General features: G+C 33.2%; 2 protein-coding genes and 1 non-coding gene across 6 annotated transcripts in view; 2 read left to right on the plus strand and 1 right to left on the minus strand.

Moving 5' to 3' along the window:
- The first annotated feature begins 307 nt into the window (after positions 1-307).
- On the plus strand, positions 308-2,583 carry LOC123300188 (peptidyl-tRNA hydrolase 2, mitochondrial-like). Of its 4 annotated transcripts, none has more exons than XM_044882700.1 (3): positions 308-651; positions 778-822; positions 2,123-2,583. In XM_044882700.1, exons 1-3 carry the CDS (start codon positions 445-447, stop codon positions 2,507-2,509), a joined length of 639 nt encoding a protein of 212 aa, XP_044738635.1. In that variant the 5' UTR covers positions 308-444; the 3' UTR covers positions 2,510-2,583. The 4 variants fall into 4 exon arrangements, with proteins under 4 accessions (XP_044738635.1, XP_044738637.1, XP_044738639.1 ...); XM_044882701.1 differs by having other exon boundaries at positions 353-651; positions 2,138-2,581; XM_044882702.1 differs by lacking the exon at positions 778-822 and having other exon boundaries at positions 310-651.
- A 969-nt stretch (positions 2,584-3,552) lies between these two features.
- On the plus strand, positions 3,553-3,624 carry Trnaq-uug. The gene has a single exon. It is a non-coding gene; the product is annotated as a tRNA-Gln (tRNA).
- Positions 3,625-4,058: 434 nt separating this feature from the next.
- The window catches only part of LOC123299722 (tetratricopeptide repeat protein 28), a 32,228-nt gene continuing 15,558 nt past the window's right edge, over positions 4,059-20,728 (minus strand). Inside the window, exons 2-7 of the mRNA XM_044882035.1 lie at positions 19,296-19,355; positions 8,771-12,308; positions 8,500-8,711; positions 6,946-8,434; positions 6,529-6,840; positions 4,059-6,453 (exon numbers count right to left, since the gene is read on the minus strand). Of these exons, the coding sequence (XP_044737970.1) occupies positions 4,922-6,453; positions 6,529-6,840; positions 6,946-8,434; positions 8,500-8,711; positions 8,771-12,308; positions 19,296-19,355 (7,143 nt within the window). The 3' untranslated portion in view covers positions 4,059-4,921. The remainder of the gene's footprint in view (positions 6,454-6,528; positions 6,841-6,945; positions 8,435-8,499; positions 8,712-8,770; positions 12,309-19,295; positions 19,356-20,728) is intronic.

Raw genomic sequence — 20,728 nt, forward strand, 5'->3', positions numbered from 1 at the left:
ATTTATATATTGTAGCTACGGAGATGTTATGACAAAAATAAGACACTTGATACATCTACTGAGGGGACCTACTGAGGGGACCTACTTATGTACCTTTTTTGTTATAATATCTCCCTAGCTATTGAAAGTCCTCTAACGGCAAACAAAATAGGTGCTTATGACTTTGTTTGACTAATAATTGAACAAAACACATCTGTATACCAATTCATATTATTTTTTTTGTTATATATTCTGTCATTTTAAATTTTATTAACTAATTCCTGAAAAAAAAAATTCCAATCATCAAATTTGTGAACAAAGTGTTTAACCGTTCCCACAAAAATTTCATAAATTATGTGAAATAATGTTTGTTTAACAAAAATTCTAATAGAGTGCTGCACCTACAAGACTCCTCATTTGGCGCATTAGATTCAAAATTATTTGCCGTACACAAAAACGGACAACATGGAAATCAGATCCTATGCAGAAATGTCACATATCGTAGACGAAATGTTTGATAAATATGTTACAAATCCAACTTTTCTAACAGGATTAGGTTGTGGTTTATCTATAGGACTATTATGTGTTTTTTTTAATAAGTCAAGAAGGAAAATAGCTCCATCAACAACAAATTTATTAGCGACAAATAATGAGGAAATTAGTACAAATGAGGTTAGTTTTTTTCATATCAGTGAGATTATAAATAAACACGTGAGAAATTTTCCCCGAATTTTCATGAATCAATTGATTAAAATATGTGCATTACGTAAATTTAATCGTTTTAATGTATATTTTCAGAAACAAAATAATAAGGCAGATAATGGAGTTAGACGTAGAAAAACGGTAACATTTTGGATCTAAATTTTGTTTCAAATATTATGAATGCTTATTAAATTATTCAAAATTTACTCGACACAACACCTTTAAAAGTGGTTCTCTAATTCCATAAGTTATCGTAATTTTTAGTAAATTTTTCACAATGGAGACAACGAAATGAATCCGATTTTTGTATTTTTTAAATAAAAATTAAACTTGTGTTTCGAGTAAGCTCTTAACCCTGTATTTTCAAAGGATAGAAGATATATAAATATTTTCTAAGAAATCGATACGAGAAATTGCGCCGGGTTTGTGGTTTTGGACGAAATCTCGGGAACTATGCATCCAATCATCGAACAAACCCGATTTTTGTATTTTTTGGGTCATCTACCTTTTATACAAAGTTTTATCGAAATTGGAAACAAAAACTATTTCTCGATTTTTCCGATTTTTTTGAAGGGGTACCCCTTAAGAAAATTCCAAAAAATCGAAAAATATTTTTCAGCTTCAATGTCCATAAAACTCTGCATATAAGGTAATTTTGACACAAAAAATACAAAAATCGGGTTGATTTGATGATTGGATGCATAGTTCTCGAAATTTCGTCCAAAACCACAAATCCAAATCGATTTCTCGAATCGATTTCTTATAAAATATTTAACTAATAGTCAAATGAGCTGAAAATGAATCCGATTTTTGTATTTTTTTAAGTAAAAATTGATCCTGTATTTCGAGTAACCCGGTATTTTTAATGAATAGAAGATATATAAATATTTTCTAAGAAATCGATTCAAGAAATTGCGCCAGATTTGTGTTTTTGGACGAAATCTCGGAAACTATGCATCCAATCATCAAATCAACCCGATTTTTGTATTTTTTGGGTCAAAATTACCTTTTATACAAAGTTTTATCGAAATTGGAAACAAAAACTATTTCTCGATTTTTCCGATTTTTTTTGAAGGGGTACCCCTTAAGAAAATTCCAAAAAAATCGAAAACTATTTTTCAGCTCCAATGTCGATAAAACTCTGTATATAAGGTAATTTTGACCCAAAATATACAAAAATCGGGTTTGTTCGATGATTGGAAGCATTGTTTCCGAGATATCACCCAAAATCACACATCCGGAGCCATTTTTTGGATCGATTTCTTAGGATAATAGTTATCTAAAATCAAATGAAATGGATTTTCGTAACCGGTTCTCATAATGGAATTTTTTTTTTAAAGTTAGGATTTTAAAAACAAGGAAAACTAATTTTGAATAATTTATGGAATTAAAGAAAATACTTGAATAAAAAACTAAAAGAGCATAACTAAAAATTGAGTAGGAATCTTTGTTTCAGCATTTAGCAGATGGAGATGGTGAATATAAAATGGTATTAGCAATTAGAACGGACTTAAAAATGGGTAAAGGAAAAGTAGCGACACAATGTTCACATGCAGCAATATTAGCATATCAGCAAGCATTACGTATCGATCCGAAAATATTAAAAGAATGGGAATATGCAGGACAAAAGAAAATCACAGTTAAAATCGATTCCGAAAAAGAAATGCTTGAGTTACAACAGAAAGCACGTGCGATTGGAATATTGACGAGTATTGTTCGTGATGCCGGTCGTACACAAGTAGCACCCGGTTCAAAAACCGTGTTAGCTATTGGACCAGCCTCGAACGATTTAATCGATCAAGTGACTGGTGATTTAAAGTTGTATTAACTTTTAAGTTTGTGATTTTGTTTTATTTTATGTAAATAAAATATTAAAATGATTTGATTATTATACATCCTGTAATTTGTTTATTAAGTCTGCTTTTTTTTAAAAAAACAACTATGTATTTTTTATTGTACATTTTTTTGAAAAACGTCGAAATATACAAACAAAAAACTAAGTCTGATTTTCTTTTATTCTAATTCGATTATTCAAGGTGTTAAGGTTTAGTGTTCGTCAAGACAGAGTGGCAACAATATCGCCATTTTCAACCAGAGTGAAATTTAACTAAATTAAATTTTGCCAAAAACTATTACTTCTAATTTTCTTTTAACTTGGAAAAAAGAAGGTATAGCTTGATCACCCAAGCTACATACCGGCTACGATATAAGTAAAATAAATTATATAAACAGGGTTACCATCTCTGCAAATTTGAGGGGGACACTTCCAAAACCGAGTCGTCTGTTCCCGACTCCAGATATCAATAAAAATTCTCCAGAGTTCAGTTAAAATAATATATTTTCTTGTTTCATAAAAAGTAAAAAAATAACAATAATATAATGTAGTTAAAATTATTGTTATTTTTGGATTCGGTGTCAGCCAAGGAAACAACTCTGACAGATCAGTTTGCTATACATTAGCTTGGCTGACACCGACTCCAAAAATAACAATAATTTTAACTACATTATATTATCATTATGTGATATTGAGTTATTCGCCCTCTTGTCATGCACACTTAATGCATATTTAAGACTTTTATGGTTTACTTATGGATGACGATATCAGAACTGGACCAAAATGAAATGGGACCACACGGGAAGCACCAGCTTCCAAATAGATAAAGAATCATCAAAATCGTAACTCAGTCAAAAGTTCTGAGGTAACAAGACATTTAAAAAAAAAAAACAGTCTAATTGATAACCTCCTGCTTTTTTGTTTGAAGTCGGTTAAAAATTTCATTCTTATAGATAGTATGAGAATCTCAAGATACTGGGATCAAATTCAAAATAAATGGCAGCATAGTATATTGAATTTTAGTTGAAATACACATCGGTTCTATGGTGTAATGGTTAGCACTCTGGACTTTGAATCCAGCGATCCGAGTTCAAATCTCGGTAGAACCTGTTGAGTTTTTTTTTATAACATAATGTGAACTCTAATAACTCTAATGTATGATGTAAACAATGTAAATTAATAATTTGTCGAGTCAAATAAAACTAAAAAAAATAAAAATGCAAATAATTCGAGTTTATTTATATTTATTTAAAAAAAAAAATTATGAAATTATATGACGCTTATAAAAATAATGTACAGTCTTATTTGCCTAAAATTATAACGATTAAAATAAATAACTTTGTTTTGTGTTTTACTGCTTAAGTAAGTATAAATTTTTTTCTACAATAATTATAATAAAATAGCAAAAATTTAATTATTTAATTTGACTTGGAATATTAATATTAAATTCGCTTATTAAAATTTAAGAAATCACATTATACAAATTATATAAAATTCTTATATTATCTACGAATTTTTTGTAAAATGAAATTAAACAAGAGCTTGTTTAATGGAAATTTTCTGGTCACTCTTAACGGAAACCCTATAGAATGCGCCCTTCTTCTTAGCCGAATTTGTTCTTGATTTAGCATATCGTATCGGATAGCTATGGTCCACATTATTTAAAGATTCAATTTTGTATTATTACTGTGAATTTTAGCTAAAGTACGTTTGTTCCAACGGAACATTGGAACGAATTAAAGTTCCGTCTAATGTTAAACTTATTTGTCATTAGATTCTCTTTAAATTTAGTAATCTCTTTTGTCAGCTACGCTTTTGGCACAATTGATGGCCAGGGAAGCATATCGCTCGCTTATCGCAGGTTTGTCGCAATCTATCAGCAAAATTCCCGCAATCCGACAATCAGTACAAAAATTTTCGAGTAAAAGTATTGTAAACTGACATTTTCACATTGATTGCAACACTGTGGGACAAATTTCGACTTTTGGTACTTTTTTATCAAACTATTTTCTGAACTTACTGATTACGAAAATAGCAACCAAATCTTTATGGTTTAACGCAACACGTCCCGTTTTAAAGATATATAACGTGGAAACTATTTTGATTTTTGGAAAAAAGCTTCTTTCAGACAATAAAAACGTTTATTAAGCTCGACGTGTCAAAGCGAGAGTAAATAACTCGAAAATTTTGATTTCTCGTGAATGAATTTTTGTGGGTATGATTTTCGTAATTGACTAGTCCCACTCAGACACGCGAGCTGTTCTTTTCCAATGATCAAAATGAAGATTTATGACAAAAATCAAGTGTTGCCACAATTTGACTGTGATTATACCTGATTTAGCGAATTCAATTTCATAGAAAATAGCTATTCTATTTCGAAATACCAAAATCATAAGGTTTAGATTTTTATGGTCGATGATTTCGTGTTCGATGACTGGGTACTGGTGGTATTTGATGACGATTTCGTTGTATTGATGCAACTTTATAACTACTCGAACATTGTGAATCAGCAATACTTCGACCGTCACCTTCATCACGTCGTGACATTTCACTAAACGGTGATACAGAACGTTTACTATTATCCAAAGCAGTAGCGGCAGCTTGTGCAGCTAATTCATTACGTTTTGCTTCTCGCACCAAAATATCAGCCGTTGTTAAATCAGCATTTTGTACACTGGGTGCGCTGGTATTTGCACCTGGTAACCATGGTTTATTATTACTCTCTTTTGTTGGTTCCGTTTCACAATCGACCAGACTTAAATTATTTAATTTTAATTTATCTAAAACAGAATTATCATTTCCGGTGGAATTTGTTGTATTTTGATTGAGTAATAATTTTGCCAACGGTGGTGCTAAACCTAATCCAATATTACGTTCATGATACACTTCGGAAATTGTTGGTGTTAATTCTCGTGTCATGTTTCGTAATTGTGTGGTCATTATCGAATCTTGCATTGCATTTGAATTCGATATCTTACTTTCAGAACTCTTTCCATCGTTATCTGAGCTTACTTTTGGTAGAACTCCTTTCACCACAGGTAAAGTAGAACTATCCGTTGGTGAAAAGTATAATAAGCGTTCGTTACCCGATACCGTATCATCGTTAGACGGTAATGTTAACGATTTCGATGTCGTACTTGTATCAGAAATATCGTTACAACAACTTAATTTATCAATATGTGCTTTCTTTGAAGTGGCTTTAAATAGACTATTTGTACCAGAACTTGCACTAGGTGGTTTAAATCGTCTTGATTGTATAACTGTTTTCGAATGTACTTTTTCAAAATCACTATCGGAACTATGTCCGTCTAAAGTGAGATTATTATAAACTTGAGTTAACGGCAACATGTTATCAACTAGAGGACCTGAATTCGTTAATTGTTGAGTTCGCGGTGGAGGTAATGGTGGTAATGGTTGCCGCCGAAGAACCGTAGCATGACCACTCGATTCCCAATCCGTAGCTGAACTTGCAGAACTCGAGCTATCTGGGCGTAGAACTTTATGCTCTTGTCCTGACATACTATATAAACTTCGAATACGTGTTTGATGTGCCAATGATAAACTAACTGGTGGACTTGGAGTAAATGCAGCATCAGATTCTCCACCTCCCCCTGGTCGGGTTACTATTGTTGCTGGTGGTTTAGTTAAATTATTTCTAGGTTCTGTACGACCATCTGGTTCACCACGCCGACGTACATAGCTAGTAAATGCACCAGCTCGTCCTAAAGATAATGGTGGGTGTGAAGGTGTTGGAATATCGACTTCTTGTTTCTTTACAAGTGAAGTTTGTTGTGGATTTCGTAGTAAAACACTGGAACGTGAAGTCGTTGAGGGAGTTAATTCATTATCAGAATGTGAACAATCGTTATCGATTGATGCTAACGATTCTAAACTGGATGATGAATCTAAACTTAAACTTTTTGGTGCTTCTTGTGTATCTGGAATTAAAAGATGAACGGGTTTAATAAGGAGATCTAAATCTTGAAAGAATTAAACAATAGAAATTAACTTACCGAATAAAGCTAAAAGTGCTTGTAAAACAAATTGAATGTTTCGTCTATTCGCCATTTTACTTGTACGCAAAGTCACTTCGTCTTGTCCAACGTCCATTAAATCGAAACCTAAAGACGCTAATAATTCATGGCATCCAGCTACTCTCCATAATCGAACACTTAAAGGTACTTCAATACTACTATCGTTGTCATCACTGTTACTTTTAAGATGAAATTGGGACATAATTGCTCGAAATACTCCAATTATATCATCAGCCACATCCACATTGGACATTAATTTTGAAAGGGCTTGTAACGATGTCGATGATAAGCCTGAAATAGGTAATAAATTTTTAATAAAACTATTTTTTGAAACTTATTGTTTTCGTTAAATTGTTTATATTCGACGATTTTTTTATACTGAAAGTTGTAATTTACCTAAAAGAGCTTGTAGACTAGCAGAACATTGAGTCAACCGTTCTTCCGGATCTGATTGTGGGAAAAATACACTGCTTGGAATACCATTAGCAGCTGGTTCAAATCGAAATCCAACTGACATTAATAACTCTTTCCAACCACCGACTTGACCAACTTTATTCTCAATTGATTTTTGTGTTGTATACATAGCATTCTTCTGACCACGATGTATTCTTTGTAAACTTTTCTCAACTAAATGTAAAGTTACACGTAAAGCATCACGACATTTATCTGGTGCTTTCAGTAATTCACATAATGCTTGTCCCATTAAAGCTACCTTATTTGATAAACGTATATTTGCACCTAATAATAAAAATCCTGCCCAATTTGCTGGATGTGCGAAATGTTTAGTGTGTTGTACAGTTTGCATAGCTTCAGATAAAGCACGAGCTACACGTGCGCCTTGCAATAAAGCTGAATAAAAAGCACGTAAAAGTATTTTTGTAGCTGTATCAGGCACAGGCCATAATACAACTAAAACAGCTTGAGCACCAGCTGCCATTAAGGCTCTTGTTAATCCAGCTAAACCATCTGATGTAGCCCAACCTTGTTGATCTCGAGTATGTGACGATGAAACTACAACTAATCTAGCGGATAATTTCAAATTAAGTATATCAGCTGCACTTAATAAGAATTCTGAAACTGGTGGTAATTCGGCGTTACTAGATAATTCACAACTTTCATCTTCAGCTTCTAATGAATCCGCACCCGTTGTGTAATATCGTTTTGATGGAGTTTGTGAATCTAATACTTCAGACGGACTAAGAACTATTGCTGATAATTTCCAGGAAACATGACAAGCTAAATGCACGCATTCAGCATCTGCAATTTGTGCAAGCACAGCATCTTTTGTAGCTTGCGGTCCAAGTAATGCTTTTGCTTGTAATAATTCTGCGACCATAGTAGCTTCATGCTGGGCATGTGGTATATCAGACCATCCATAATGTTCTGTAACTGACATTGGAAGTCGAGGATTCCCAATTACCAACGCACTAACTGTATTTTCAGTGCTCTTTGGTCTTGTAGATCTTGGTGGACGTAATGCACTTAAACTGGGTACAGCCAAAATTGAAAAACGTTCGCATAAATATTCACGGCCCTCAACGCCGGATCGTAAAACGGGGAATGGCACCAAAAATAAATCTCCTTCTAAAACCAGAACTAATTCTCGACGTCCAGAACAATTTTTACGATGAGGTAATGCATTTGCATTACACGTTGTAGGTAAACATTCTTCAAACGGAGCGATTAAAAGTTGATACAATGCTTGAAGACAACTTGGACCTTGCCATCCTTGTTGCATTTGTTTACGTGATTTTGTTGATCCTTGTAAACTAGCACTTGAACGTGTTGAACCTTGTAAACTAGCAACAGAACCTCCTACTGAACCCAATGAAAACAATGAACTTAACGAATAGTTACTGGAGTTGAATAGATGATTTCGATTAACCTTAAAGAGAAATAAAATTTGTTTTAATTAATTTTCTTAATAAAATTTCTTAAAGTTGAACTTACCATGCGTAGAAAACCAGCTTTATCAGCAGTAACATCATCAGTTTGTGAAGCGGGCCAAATTTCATCGGAAACTCCTAAACTATCTCTTACGGATTGTACTAATCGTTCCAATAGACTGCCTTGAGTGTCATCACCTTCTTCGGCAAGTGATGATTCATGAAATTTCACAACACCTCTTGAAGGTATAATTAACCAGGCATAAAGATAACATCCTAAAATTAAAATTGAGTAATTAACATAAAATAGAGCAAGATTTTTTTTAAAACCTTACCTGCTACGCTATAATAGAGTACCGAAGCTTTTTGGCGATTAACAAATTCAAGTAATTGTTGTAATGATTTTGGACCAGTATCAATTTCAGTTCGACCTTGTCTTTCTAATAATAAATCAACAAATGCTCTTGTTCTACTTCGTTCAGCAACGACTAAAGCCTCATCTGGTCGATTTAAAGCGACCAGAATTCGTTGTAAAGCTTGATATGTTGAATTTTGTAATTCGAATAAAGACATTTTAAAATCGGACGCTTGTCTTGTTTCACATCTCAAACTTTCTAATAAATGTGCAGCACTATCCAATTGTTGTTGAGCACCTTCTAAATTTTTGTCAGCCCATAAAGCCAATCCTAATCGATGTCGAATTTTAGCTTCTTCATCGTTACGACCAAGAGATTCGGCAATGCTTAAACCTTGTGATAAATATGTAACAGCTTGAGTTGTATTTCCTAATGTGTGATGAATTCGTCCAAGTGCACTATACGCTTGGGTTTGTGCTAATTGATCTTGAATGGCACTTGCAGCTGATAAATGTTGCTCTTGATATCGTATAGCTTCCGAATGATTACCCAAAGCTTCGTGTACCTGTCCTAAATTTCCTGTTGCACGAACTTGAAGTTCTGGTTGTCCTAATTGTTCAGCTAAAGCTAAATCAGCTTGATGGAAGCTTAAAGCTGTAGTTAATTCACCCATTTGTTGGTATACTGATCCTAGAGCTGCTGCTGAAGTTGCTTCAGCACAACGATCTCCTAATTCTCGAGCTATACTTCTTTGATGTTCAAAACAAGATACAGCTTGTTCTAAATTACCAAGACGACTATGTACGTGTCCCAATTCTCCGTACGCAGCAGCTTTTGCTTCAGCACTACCTAATTCATGAGAAACGACCAAACGTTTTTCTAAACAGACTAGAGCTTGTTGTAGATCTCCAAGGGCAATTCGTGATCTTCCTAAACCACGATAAGCTCGTTCTTGTTCACGAATATTTTGAAGTTCTAACGATAAAGCTAAATGTTGTTCATGACATTTTGCAGCTTCTTCATGATCTCCCAGTGCATCGTAGCAATCACCTAATGATCCAAGAGCACATGCTTTATCCAATTGAGCTGTTTGTGTACTTATTCGTTCAAGTGTGGCTAGTTGTTGCTCTAAATGTCCAATTGCTTCTTCATATCGGCCCATATTTAATCGTGCTATTCCTAAATTTCCAAATGCTTGTGCTTCCACACCACTATCTCGTAATTCTTGAGCACATTCTAACTGTGCTTGATAACATTTCACAGCTTGTGTATAATTCCCTAGTGCCATATGTGTAGAACCTATATGACCATGAGCTTTACATTGACCAACTTGATCGTTTATTTCTTGACGCAAGTTTAATTCTTGGGTATGATATCCTAATGACTTATCTAGCCGCCGTAGTAACCTGTGTGCTAAGCCTAATGCACCACATGCACTAGCTTCCATTCCACGATCTCTAGCAGCTCTCGCTAAGCCAAGTTGACGATGATACATTTTTAATGCTTCATCAATGTCCCCCATTTTAATAAGCACATCTCCTATATTTCCTAATGCTCGAAACTTCCCAGCCGCATGTTGTGTCATGTGAGCTATAGCCAAGAAATATTTTTGACATTCTAAAGCTGTATCTAATTTTCCAAGTGCTAAATGTGCTAAACCTAAGTTACAATACGCTCGTCCCATGTTCATTTTATCTTGTAAATCCTTCGCTAAAGCTAGATCTTGATCATAATATCGTACTGCTTCTCGATAATTACCGAGACAGTAATGAGCATACCCCAAAAAGTGACAAGCTTTGGCTTCACCTTCAACATCCGTTAATTCTTGGGATAACATTAAATATTGTTCATAAAATGGAACAGCTTGTGCAAATTCCCCACGAGAACTTAAACAATTACCCAAATTTAATAAAGCACAAGCTTCACCGGCTGCATCTTTCAATTCTCGTGCTATTCCTAAATGTGCACGATAATGTAGAAGAGCCATATCATGTGCCCCTAGTGCTTGATATGCAACAGCTAAATTTCCATGAGTAGATGCTTCTGAACTGCGATCATGAACTTCTTTACTTATTGTCAATTCCTGTTTATGATATTTAATAGCTGATTCATAAAGTCCAGCTGCTGAATAGGCATTGCCAATATTACCATAAGCCCTACCCATACCCGCTCGATCATGTAATGCTCGTGCAATATTCAAATGAGCCTGATGTAATTTTAAAGCTGCGTCATGTTCACCTAACAATTGATAAACAATTCCTAAATTTGAACAAGCGCGACCTTCAGCAACACGATCGCGTGATACTAATGCCATATCCAATTGTCGTTCATGCCAACGTTTTGCTTCAACGTAATCGCCTGCACATCTTGCTGCATGCCCCAAACCAGCATAGGCTCTTGCTTCTATTGCTCGATCACCTAAATCCTGCGCTATTCGTAATACTTTTTCATGGTATGCCATTGCTTGAGCAAAATTACGTCGATAATGATGGCTAGATCCCAAATTACTGTATGCTCTTGCTTCTTCGACTTGATTTCCTAGGCGCCTTGCTAAGCGTAAATGTTGAGTATGACAATCTACAGCCGAATCAAATTCACCCATTGTTAAATACACAGCGCCTACATTTCCAATTTCTCGTGCCTCTTGTAATCGATCGCCAATTTGTTTTACAAGCTGTACACATTGTTTATGACTTGCTAAAGCATTTGGATAATCGCCAATTGCTGTATATACATGACCAAGGGAAGTTAGCGCAGCCGCTGCCGCTTGGGTGTCCTTACATTTCATTGCAAGGACTAATTGATATCGATGAGCTGTTAAGGCTTCTTTATACGATCCTTGACTAAAATATGCGGATCCTAAATTACCATGAGCTCGACATTCTCCCGCCGTATCTCCCAAACTTTTAGCAACAGCTAGATCTTGTTGCATATAGCCGATTGCTTTATCTAATTGATTCAATGCCCAATGTGCAGAACTTAACGCACTGAAAACCGATCCACGTAATTTTAATGAGCATGAACCAATACGCAACGCTGATTCCAGCACTGTAACAGCGGCATTATATAATCCAACCGATAAAAGTTCTTGCCCAACAACAGAAATTATTACAAATGGACTTTGGTCCAATTTCATTGTATGCAACTGTTGAAAGATTGGCTGTAGCGTGTGTCGTAGTGGACTTTTTACAGATGCTTCGACTAACGCACTTAACAGTTGTGTATTTTGTGGCTCTTGTGCTAAACCAGCACTGAATGCAGCTAATGCCTCGCCATGTCGTCCCAGACATTGTAAAGCAACTCCTTGTCGAAAATATGCTTTGGGCCATGTTGGACATAGTTCACGGGCTCGTGTTGCGTCTTGCAGTGCTAATGAGAATTGTCCTTGTTTTAAACGTGCAGCAGACCGATTTGAATATAATATATGATTAGTTGGATCCAATTGTAAGGCATCTGTATATAATGATACAGCCGTTGCGAAATCGCCAGCTTGGCATGCGGCATTAGATTGTTGAACCTTTAACAAAAAAAAAAGAAGTTAATTGTCAATTGCTTCACTACTTTTCAGAATTTGGACAGATTAATATTAACTTCTGATAGAAAGATTATGTTTTCACACCGATTCAAAATCAATATCAAAATTTTAAAAATATTTACATTTTGATGTAATTATCATTTGTTCATAGTTCCTGTAACTCGATTTAAAAAAAGAAAACATTTTTATGAACTAAAATAAGTAAGATGGAAATAATTATCTTAAGAAAAATTGCACAAATAATACTTTATTATAATTTTTTAATGTATAGTAACTTAATCAGAAAATTATTGCTTTGATCTCTAAAGGGTATATTCATTACGATTTGGTTCAGAATTCGGGACAGATAATAATCTTTGTGTAATCAGATCATGAGTGTCTCTGTCTATACTTTTTTAATGATCACGTAGGCGGTATATACTAGTAGTCTAATAATGGTTTTTTAAAAATGGAAAAACAAAAAAAAATAACAAAAATAATTACACACTCATTTGGACAAATGACATCAAAAATAGGTAGATATAAAAAAATAAACATTATTTCAGACAATTTTTGTTGTTATTGTTGTTTTTTTTACTCCCTTGTACTAATCAATAAAGGAAGTATACAGTAGGATAATCAAAAAGACCCTTCTAGCTTTTCTAAAGAACATATATCTTTAACCCGCAGTGCCATGCAAAACGCGTGTTGTTTTTTATGCTTTTTCTACAAAATTTTTACATACTATAATTCGAATACTTCGTTCATTCGAACAGAGTACAAATTTTGGGTGATCGGATTATCGGGGAGGAATTTTGAACATTTCTAAATCTTTTTTTGTACGAATATAAATAACCATGAGTTGTGGAACGTTGAAATTTTGGATTTAGAACTTTTGTAATATTATGCATCTTTCTATTGTATATCAAAATTTCTCAATATTTCGCATCTTTCGTATACTCGCATATCTCAGAAACCGAAGGATTTAGACTGCTGAAATTGTAAAAAAAAAACTGCTGTACTATCCTCTTCTGTACTTCCTAGCAAACAGCGAAGTCGAAAATTTTCGATGCCACCCATAACTCAAAAACTATTATGCCTAGAGTCTTAAAACTTTTAATTGCTATAATATCTTCATTATACACCTTCTTTCTAAGCTTTCTTGCAAGTAGCGGAATCAAACATTTTCGATTTTCAATTTCCAAAATAAAAATTCTTGTTGAATACATTTGTATCAATTTTGATTAGTTTTTAATCGTACAAGGGAGTCATGTGGTACACCCATATCATATTTTTTTTTTGTTGTTGTAAAAAAAAAGATCAGGTAAATTGTAGCAATTATATTATAAATAATTGTATATAAGGTGGTCTTTTATTCCCTCATATATATATGTTTATATGAATGTCATTTAAAATTATTATAATACAATAATTATATCTCAATTTGTATTATTTTTGGGGGTCCGTAGATCAAAGTTTTAACTAGAACTATATAAACATATACAGATATCACATGTTATAAATTTCATGGTTTTTGTTCCCATCTTATCGCTGCCCAGATTTTTTTAAACATTTTACTATTTTTAATTTTCGTTTTGCATTATGAAAAAATTGAGCCAGAAATGTCTCCAAAGTATATAGGTACTGTCAAAAACTCTATACGGGATTAATTCGTATAGAGGTTTTGACAGTGTCTCAAAAACCATGCACCCAATCATCAAAGTGTATTTTTTTGGGTCAAAATTACCTTTTGTACCTAAGTTTTGTCGAAATTGAGAGATAAAAATTATTTTAGTCGAGACCCCAATTTTAATAAAGCTCAGTACTAAAGATAATTTTGACCCAAAGAATCCAAATATCAGGTTCATTGGGTTCACTAGATGATTGAGTGCATGGTTTTAAGACATTGTCAAAATTTGGGTGCATGGTTTTAAGGTAGTACGAGCACCAACGCAATTTTAGATTTAGGGATGAAATTATTTGTACTTTATTTTCTTTCAACTTTGATGATGAATTTTGCCATAACTTCATGAATGTAGACGAAAAATACGAATTAAATTTTTTGATATCTGCCTTGGTTGTCGAAATAGTGAAAGCTAAATAAATAAACAAAATTTTCAATTTTTGATATTTTGATAATTACTCCAGATTTATCGAAAAATTGTATTCTTACTTTTCATCTTATAATGAGTTATTATGCTTCCACTAGCATGCCCATGCATCCTCAATTAGTCGGACACAAGGGATTTGTTTTTGTTTTCAATAAATTAACAAGGTTTTAACTTTAAATAGTTTTTTTTTCCATCGACTAGTTTTGGAGAAATCTGTGAAAAAATATCATCCATCTACCGTTTTATCAATGTTAAATATGCCTATACTTTTGGAAGCTTTTTCTTTAAAATTGCCTTGGCGTTCATACATCCTAAGATATTGTCAAAAATCTTATACGACGAACGATTTGTCGGATATTTTCAGATATATATTTTGGTCCTATTTTAATAAAGAAAATTCTAACAACCAAGCTAAGTTTCATTACTTAGATAAAATGTGAGATGTATTACTTATTTTCGTATGCGAGCTACGAACCCTAGATTGGGTTGTTTTTAAACTCTTACTAATTATGTTTTTTTTTCTCTCGTTTTTTATAATATTTTTTTTTTTTTGTATGTTTTGTTTTTTGTTTTTTATTTTTTATTATGATTATTAGTGCAGCTAATAAGGCGACTGTGCGACTGTTCAGTCAGAGACCAGGAGAGCAATATTAACGACCCGACCACAAATAAAGGTAAGATACAGCACTCATATATTATATAGTTAAAAGATACACTGTAAACTACACGTATAGCAATAATAAATACATACCTTTACTCACATAATATATTTGGACTAGGGTCAGGCAACGTATTTGATAGAAATTTTAGAATGGTTGGAAATTTAGCCGGGGATTTCTCTTTCAGGTGTTGAAATACTTTCAGTTTAGTGCAATAATAACAATAATAACAATCAAGTGGGTCCCTAGCACCTAGACCAAGAGTCCTCTGTGCCCTCCTTGAGAACGACCTGCCACTCTAAGACGAGGCATCTTCGGGTAGGAGGCGCTTGAAGCTAAATGATTCTGGTCGAGACCAGACGCCACACAGAAAGCACACAGCTTCTCCGTCGGGATTTCTCCCAGTATAGATGGATCCAAGTTTTCGGACCCGAAAATTCTGAATCTAACGCCCTGCAGATTTCTGCAGGAGGTTTCGTCATCCTTCATACGGGCTCTACAAGTGAGATTATTAGCGATCCCCATATTGTGGAGGTGATAGTTCAATCGATAGTGTCCTGTCAAGAGTCCTACCACCCTTCTCAACTGTGCTCTAGTAAGTTTCAGGCGAACACAGGCGAATATTCTAGCTGTGGTTATACACAGTTTAGCCTATCGCATGCCCTGCACAAAATTCCAGTAATCAAGATGGCTTTGTCGTAGCCATGCTTTGATTCGGTAAATTATTTCAGTTGAATGCAAGTTGCAAAGGATCTAAAATTGATGAGTATTCTTTGTGGGTTTTTGAGTAATAGATTAAGTTAATTGTTGAAATACTCTGTAAAGACAGTGCTGAGTATTACGTTTTACGCCCTGAATACGCTATAAGAATCTCAGCTCCATTATGCATGAAAACTGAATAGTTCGTTTGAAAACTTGTAGTTTCTAGCTGCCGTTTTGTACTGAGGGTTTTTCTTGAAAATGGACTATAAAAAATTATCGTACAAGCTTTTTGGACCAAAATATTCGCTTCCCAAGTAAACTTGGGAAGCGAATTGAATTTAAACTTGACACTTCTGAATTTAAATTATCTTCTGAAAAACTCATAGCACTGAAATTTTTCTCATATCATTCGAAAAATTGAAGCAGCCTTCTGTTAAGCCCTCGCCTATCTCCCAATTTTCGAGTTTTAAAAACATGTTAAAACACGGACGAATACTCTTTTTTGTTAAGTTATCGGGCAAAATATTACTTTTCGCACTTTCCTTAATGAAAATTTATTAATTTTAAACTTGCCACTCAAATAAACATTTCTCCCTGACAGAGAAATCCTTGGCTATGAAAAATTTCCATATAGGAAAAACTGTAAAGCATCTCAAATTTCTAACCGTTCTAATATGACTGTCAAATCCTACGACTGATCCAAAACCTAAATTATTACTTCTTTTAATAATAATAAAAAATATAAAAAAAAAACAAAACCAGATTCATTTTCCTTTACCTGAATTTCTAATTATTTTTTTTTTATAGTGGTACGTACGTTGTGCGTTGTTTTTGTTGATGTTACACAGACACGATTCTAGTCTCAAAATTATTTTTTATGTATACAAAATTGATTACTTTTTGTGTATAAAGGTACAGTTTATTTCATAATAATAAAATTAAATTGGTTTTGTAGAATCAATCTCAATATTTATAGTTACAGGTTTTGTGTAAAATTAAATTAGAATAGTTCTAGCTTTGAGCAACATCTGAATCTATATATTATTATACACATCCTTTGTACTACTTCAAAAGTCTGGATTTAATAAAATTATAAGACGTTATGCGTCATTTGCGTAACGCTATCTGCCTAAAAAGGCCGGAATTGTGGAAAGACAATTCACGGTTTTTACACCACGATAATACACCATCCCATACTGCACTCATAATTCGTGATCATTTCGTCAAAAACTCAACCCATATCGTTCCGCAACCACCGTATTCACCTGATCTGACGCCGTACGACTTTTGGCTGTTCAGCAAGCTCAAAAGACCGCTCCGGGGACACCGTTTTGATACGATAGAGGAGATTCAAGCCGCAGCGAAGACGGAACTGAAGGCAATCGCGGAAAGTGACTACAACCAGTGTTTCGAAGATTGGAAAATCCGTTGGCATAAGTGTTTGGATCGGTAGAGAATTACTTTGAAGGGGATTAAATTGATTGGGAAGAATAAATAAAGAATTTTCAAAATAAATACAATCTCACCTTATTTTTTGGGCACAGTAGTACATAGTATATAATGTTTCTAACCCAATTTGGAGCCTCAAGGGTAAACAGTGATGTATACGAAAAAATGTTTCAAAAAAAGTCTTTAACGGTTTACAAGATGGGTCTTACCTTTTCTCGACCTCACTTTTTACGTCCTAAGCACAAAAATTACAACAATTTTGTTTCCAATTTGAATAAAATTCAGAAAATTTTTGGCCATTGAGAAATTAAAGAGATTTTTGTTTGACCTATATAAAGTATTTTTCGTGTTTTGTGATTGACATGCCGCCTAATGTCCGTGAATTAGAAATAAATAGATGGTTAAGGAAGTCTGTGAAAAAACAAATTAGTATAAGAGGTAAGCGATTTGACTTTTTTTAATGATATTTCATGAATTTTTTATCCTAAAAGAGTCACGAGATCTATTTCCGGTTGGTCAGGTAAGAATTCATTGGTATATAAAGATTGTTATCTAAGAATGTATCACGCATCTAAACGTGAAATTATTTTTGTTTTGGTATCTTCGGTGAGACAAATTGTTCTTAAAAACATCCTCAATTTGTTTTTTTTATTAAGATGGGGTTCATTTCTAACATTCTGTGTCAAAACATAGGCATTTCTGAGTAAAAAAGTTCTCGAAAGTAATTATACGCTTCCAATCCTTTCAAGAGAGTTATCATCAAAACGATGGTATTTTTTAAAACACGAATCGAATGCGCTAATCAAAATTAAACTCGAAACCAAGCTACTCTAACTATAACGAAAATCAGCCTTTCATTCATTATCAAAAATAATAAATTATTGTTGCATAAAAATAAATCTAGCAATAAATCTTGATATTTAATTTCACTAATAAAAATGAATAATCTAGTTTGAAAATCTACAAATACTTTAATAATAATTGTAGATCCTGTAATAACAGTTGACTTGTTCAACAATTAATTTCTAATTTAAAGAAAGAAAAAAAATAATTAGAAATTATTAATACACCGATTAAAAAATTGTTTTTCTTTTTAGTAAAATTGTATATAAAAATTAATCTTTCTGATAATTAAAAACCACTTGTAAAAATTGTAGAAAGTAAATTATTAACTTATATAGACATTTTCCTAAATACATCTAAAAACAACAACGATTTCCATGTCTCTGAAATTATTTTTCTTTGGAGATGATTAACAAAAAATTTTTTACCCATCAAAAAATCACAAAAGTGTTTGTTTTTGAATACAGAAAGTATAGTTTTGCTGTAGAATTGTTTACTTTTTCCTTCGCATTTTTCGAAATTCTTACAAAATTAAATATATTTGATACCAAGAAGGTCTTAACAGATTAGGAGAGAATTTGAAAAACCAACAATTAAAGGCATAGACCAGCTACGAGGGAGGGCGAATCGCCAAAAGCCTGTTGGGTGAAGGAAACTCGCTCGGTAACAGAGCCGAGGAGATCTTGAAACTAAACAGAGCTGATATTAGAGTCATCGTAGAGTTACTCACAGGGCATGATAACCTGAACAAGTTCCAACATCAGATTGGAAAAAGACAATCTCCCGCGTGTGACAGATGCGGAGAAAATTCAGAAGAAACATCGATTCACTTTCTCTGTTACTGCCCGGCGCTCATACAGCAGCGAAGGAAATGGTTTGGTCCGGCCATAGTCGAACCAGAAGAAATTAGGAAAGTCAGCGCTAGGCAGATCCTGGGTTTCAGTACATCAGTTGGTTATAATAGCCACTGAAAAGCGTAGCGGGGATAGAGTACAAGGGTCTATTTGGGTAGGTGCTCTGAACCATTGCTTCGAGGCCCGATGCTCGAGCATGGCCCGCTAACCTACATCCCCATACCCAAATATATTTGATAAATATTTTTTGCTTTAGTTAAATGCTTTTGCTGTAGTTAAATAAATAAAAGTACAATTTCTATTCTTTTTTAATGTTTTCTTCGATTTTACAAGAAAGTAGAAATTTTATCAATTATACAAGTTTAAACATACCTTATCCAAAAATAATGCTCGACTAGCGGCTGGCAGTTCGGTTGTGCCTTCTGGTTCCACCTATAACAAAAATATCAAAAATTCAAAAAAAAAAAAGAGATAATTTCATTAAATTTAATTTATTTTAAAATAATAATATTAATAAATATATAAATATATGGAATTACTTTAAATTAATTTTGTTTTTGTTATAAAAAATTAATTTATATGTATATTCTATTTTTAAATTCCTATATATGAGAAAATCGTCTAGGGCGGCCATAGGTTTGACTATTATTCTTTTTGTAGTTTTTTATTTTTATTTAAAATATCTTCCACAGTAAATATTCATCAATTTTAAGCTTAGAGCGAAAATTTTCCTAGAGGAAAAACCCACAGACAAAAAAAAACAGCCTCTAAAACTTTTACTCGTTTTGAAATGATTATCAAAAATACTACACATGGTTCTTGACCTATAGATCAGGCAGGCGAGCCTAGATAACTTTCCCCTTTATATATAAAAGTGATTTTTTCCTCCATTTAATTAAAAAATAAATACATATGATCATTAATTTTAAATAATTGCTATTATAATAATAATTTATATACAATTTTAATTTAAATAGGTAATTATTTTATAAATAATATATTGAGTGTTTCAAAATTGCACGGCACTATAATTCAGATGTATGATCTGTAGCAAAAAACCAATTAAAAAGTTTCTATAAACTATTGTGTATGTCAGTGAAATCGCCATCATGATATCTAGATTTTTCGCCGTTTGGATTTATATTTAATGTTAAATTGGATGAAGACAAAGGGGCAGAGGGTCAAAGGCATTGTGACTTCTCTCATCAAAATTTAAAATGTTATAGCAACTTTATATTGAAACGAAAACTTAAAAATATTAATAAATCGATCTATATTTACAAGGTTTATGTAGGTTTAAGTTGTGTGGAGATTGGGTCTAAGTAGGAGGAGGTACAAAAACGGAGGGGGGAGATTAAAAACCATAACATTTTTGTGACGTAAGTTATGGCTGTTCCCTAACAAAAAAGCGCCGTGAAATACTGAAACACTCTGTAAATAAAATATAAATTTTATATACTTAGAATATGCCCAAAAAATATATAATAATAATAAAAAAAATAATAAAATAATTAATAATGATTATGATTTCATCATCTTTGGTGGTTACACACATCGTGGTTAAATAAAAATAATAATAATAATGAGTATACGGTTTCCTTTTTTGGGAATTTTAAATTCTTAGAAATAATCTGGTGTGAATGCCACACGACGCGACGTCTATATGAAAAAATAGGTCTAGAACCAGGTGCATTGCTGGTTGTACATGAGGCGTACTATCGGCTAGTAGATACCCAGGACGGCAAAATTTGGATTGTGAGCAAAAATAGTTCACAAATTCACCCTCCGATCTTTTAATACTTTTT

Source organism: Chrysoperla carnea, chromosome 5, assembly GCF_905475395.1.
Source record: "Chrysoperla carnea chromosome 5, inChrCarn1.1, whole genome shotgun sequence".
NCBI lineage: Eukaryota > Metazoa > Arthropoda > Insecta > Neuroptera > Chrysopidae > Chrysoperla > Chrysoperla carnea.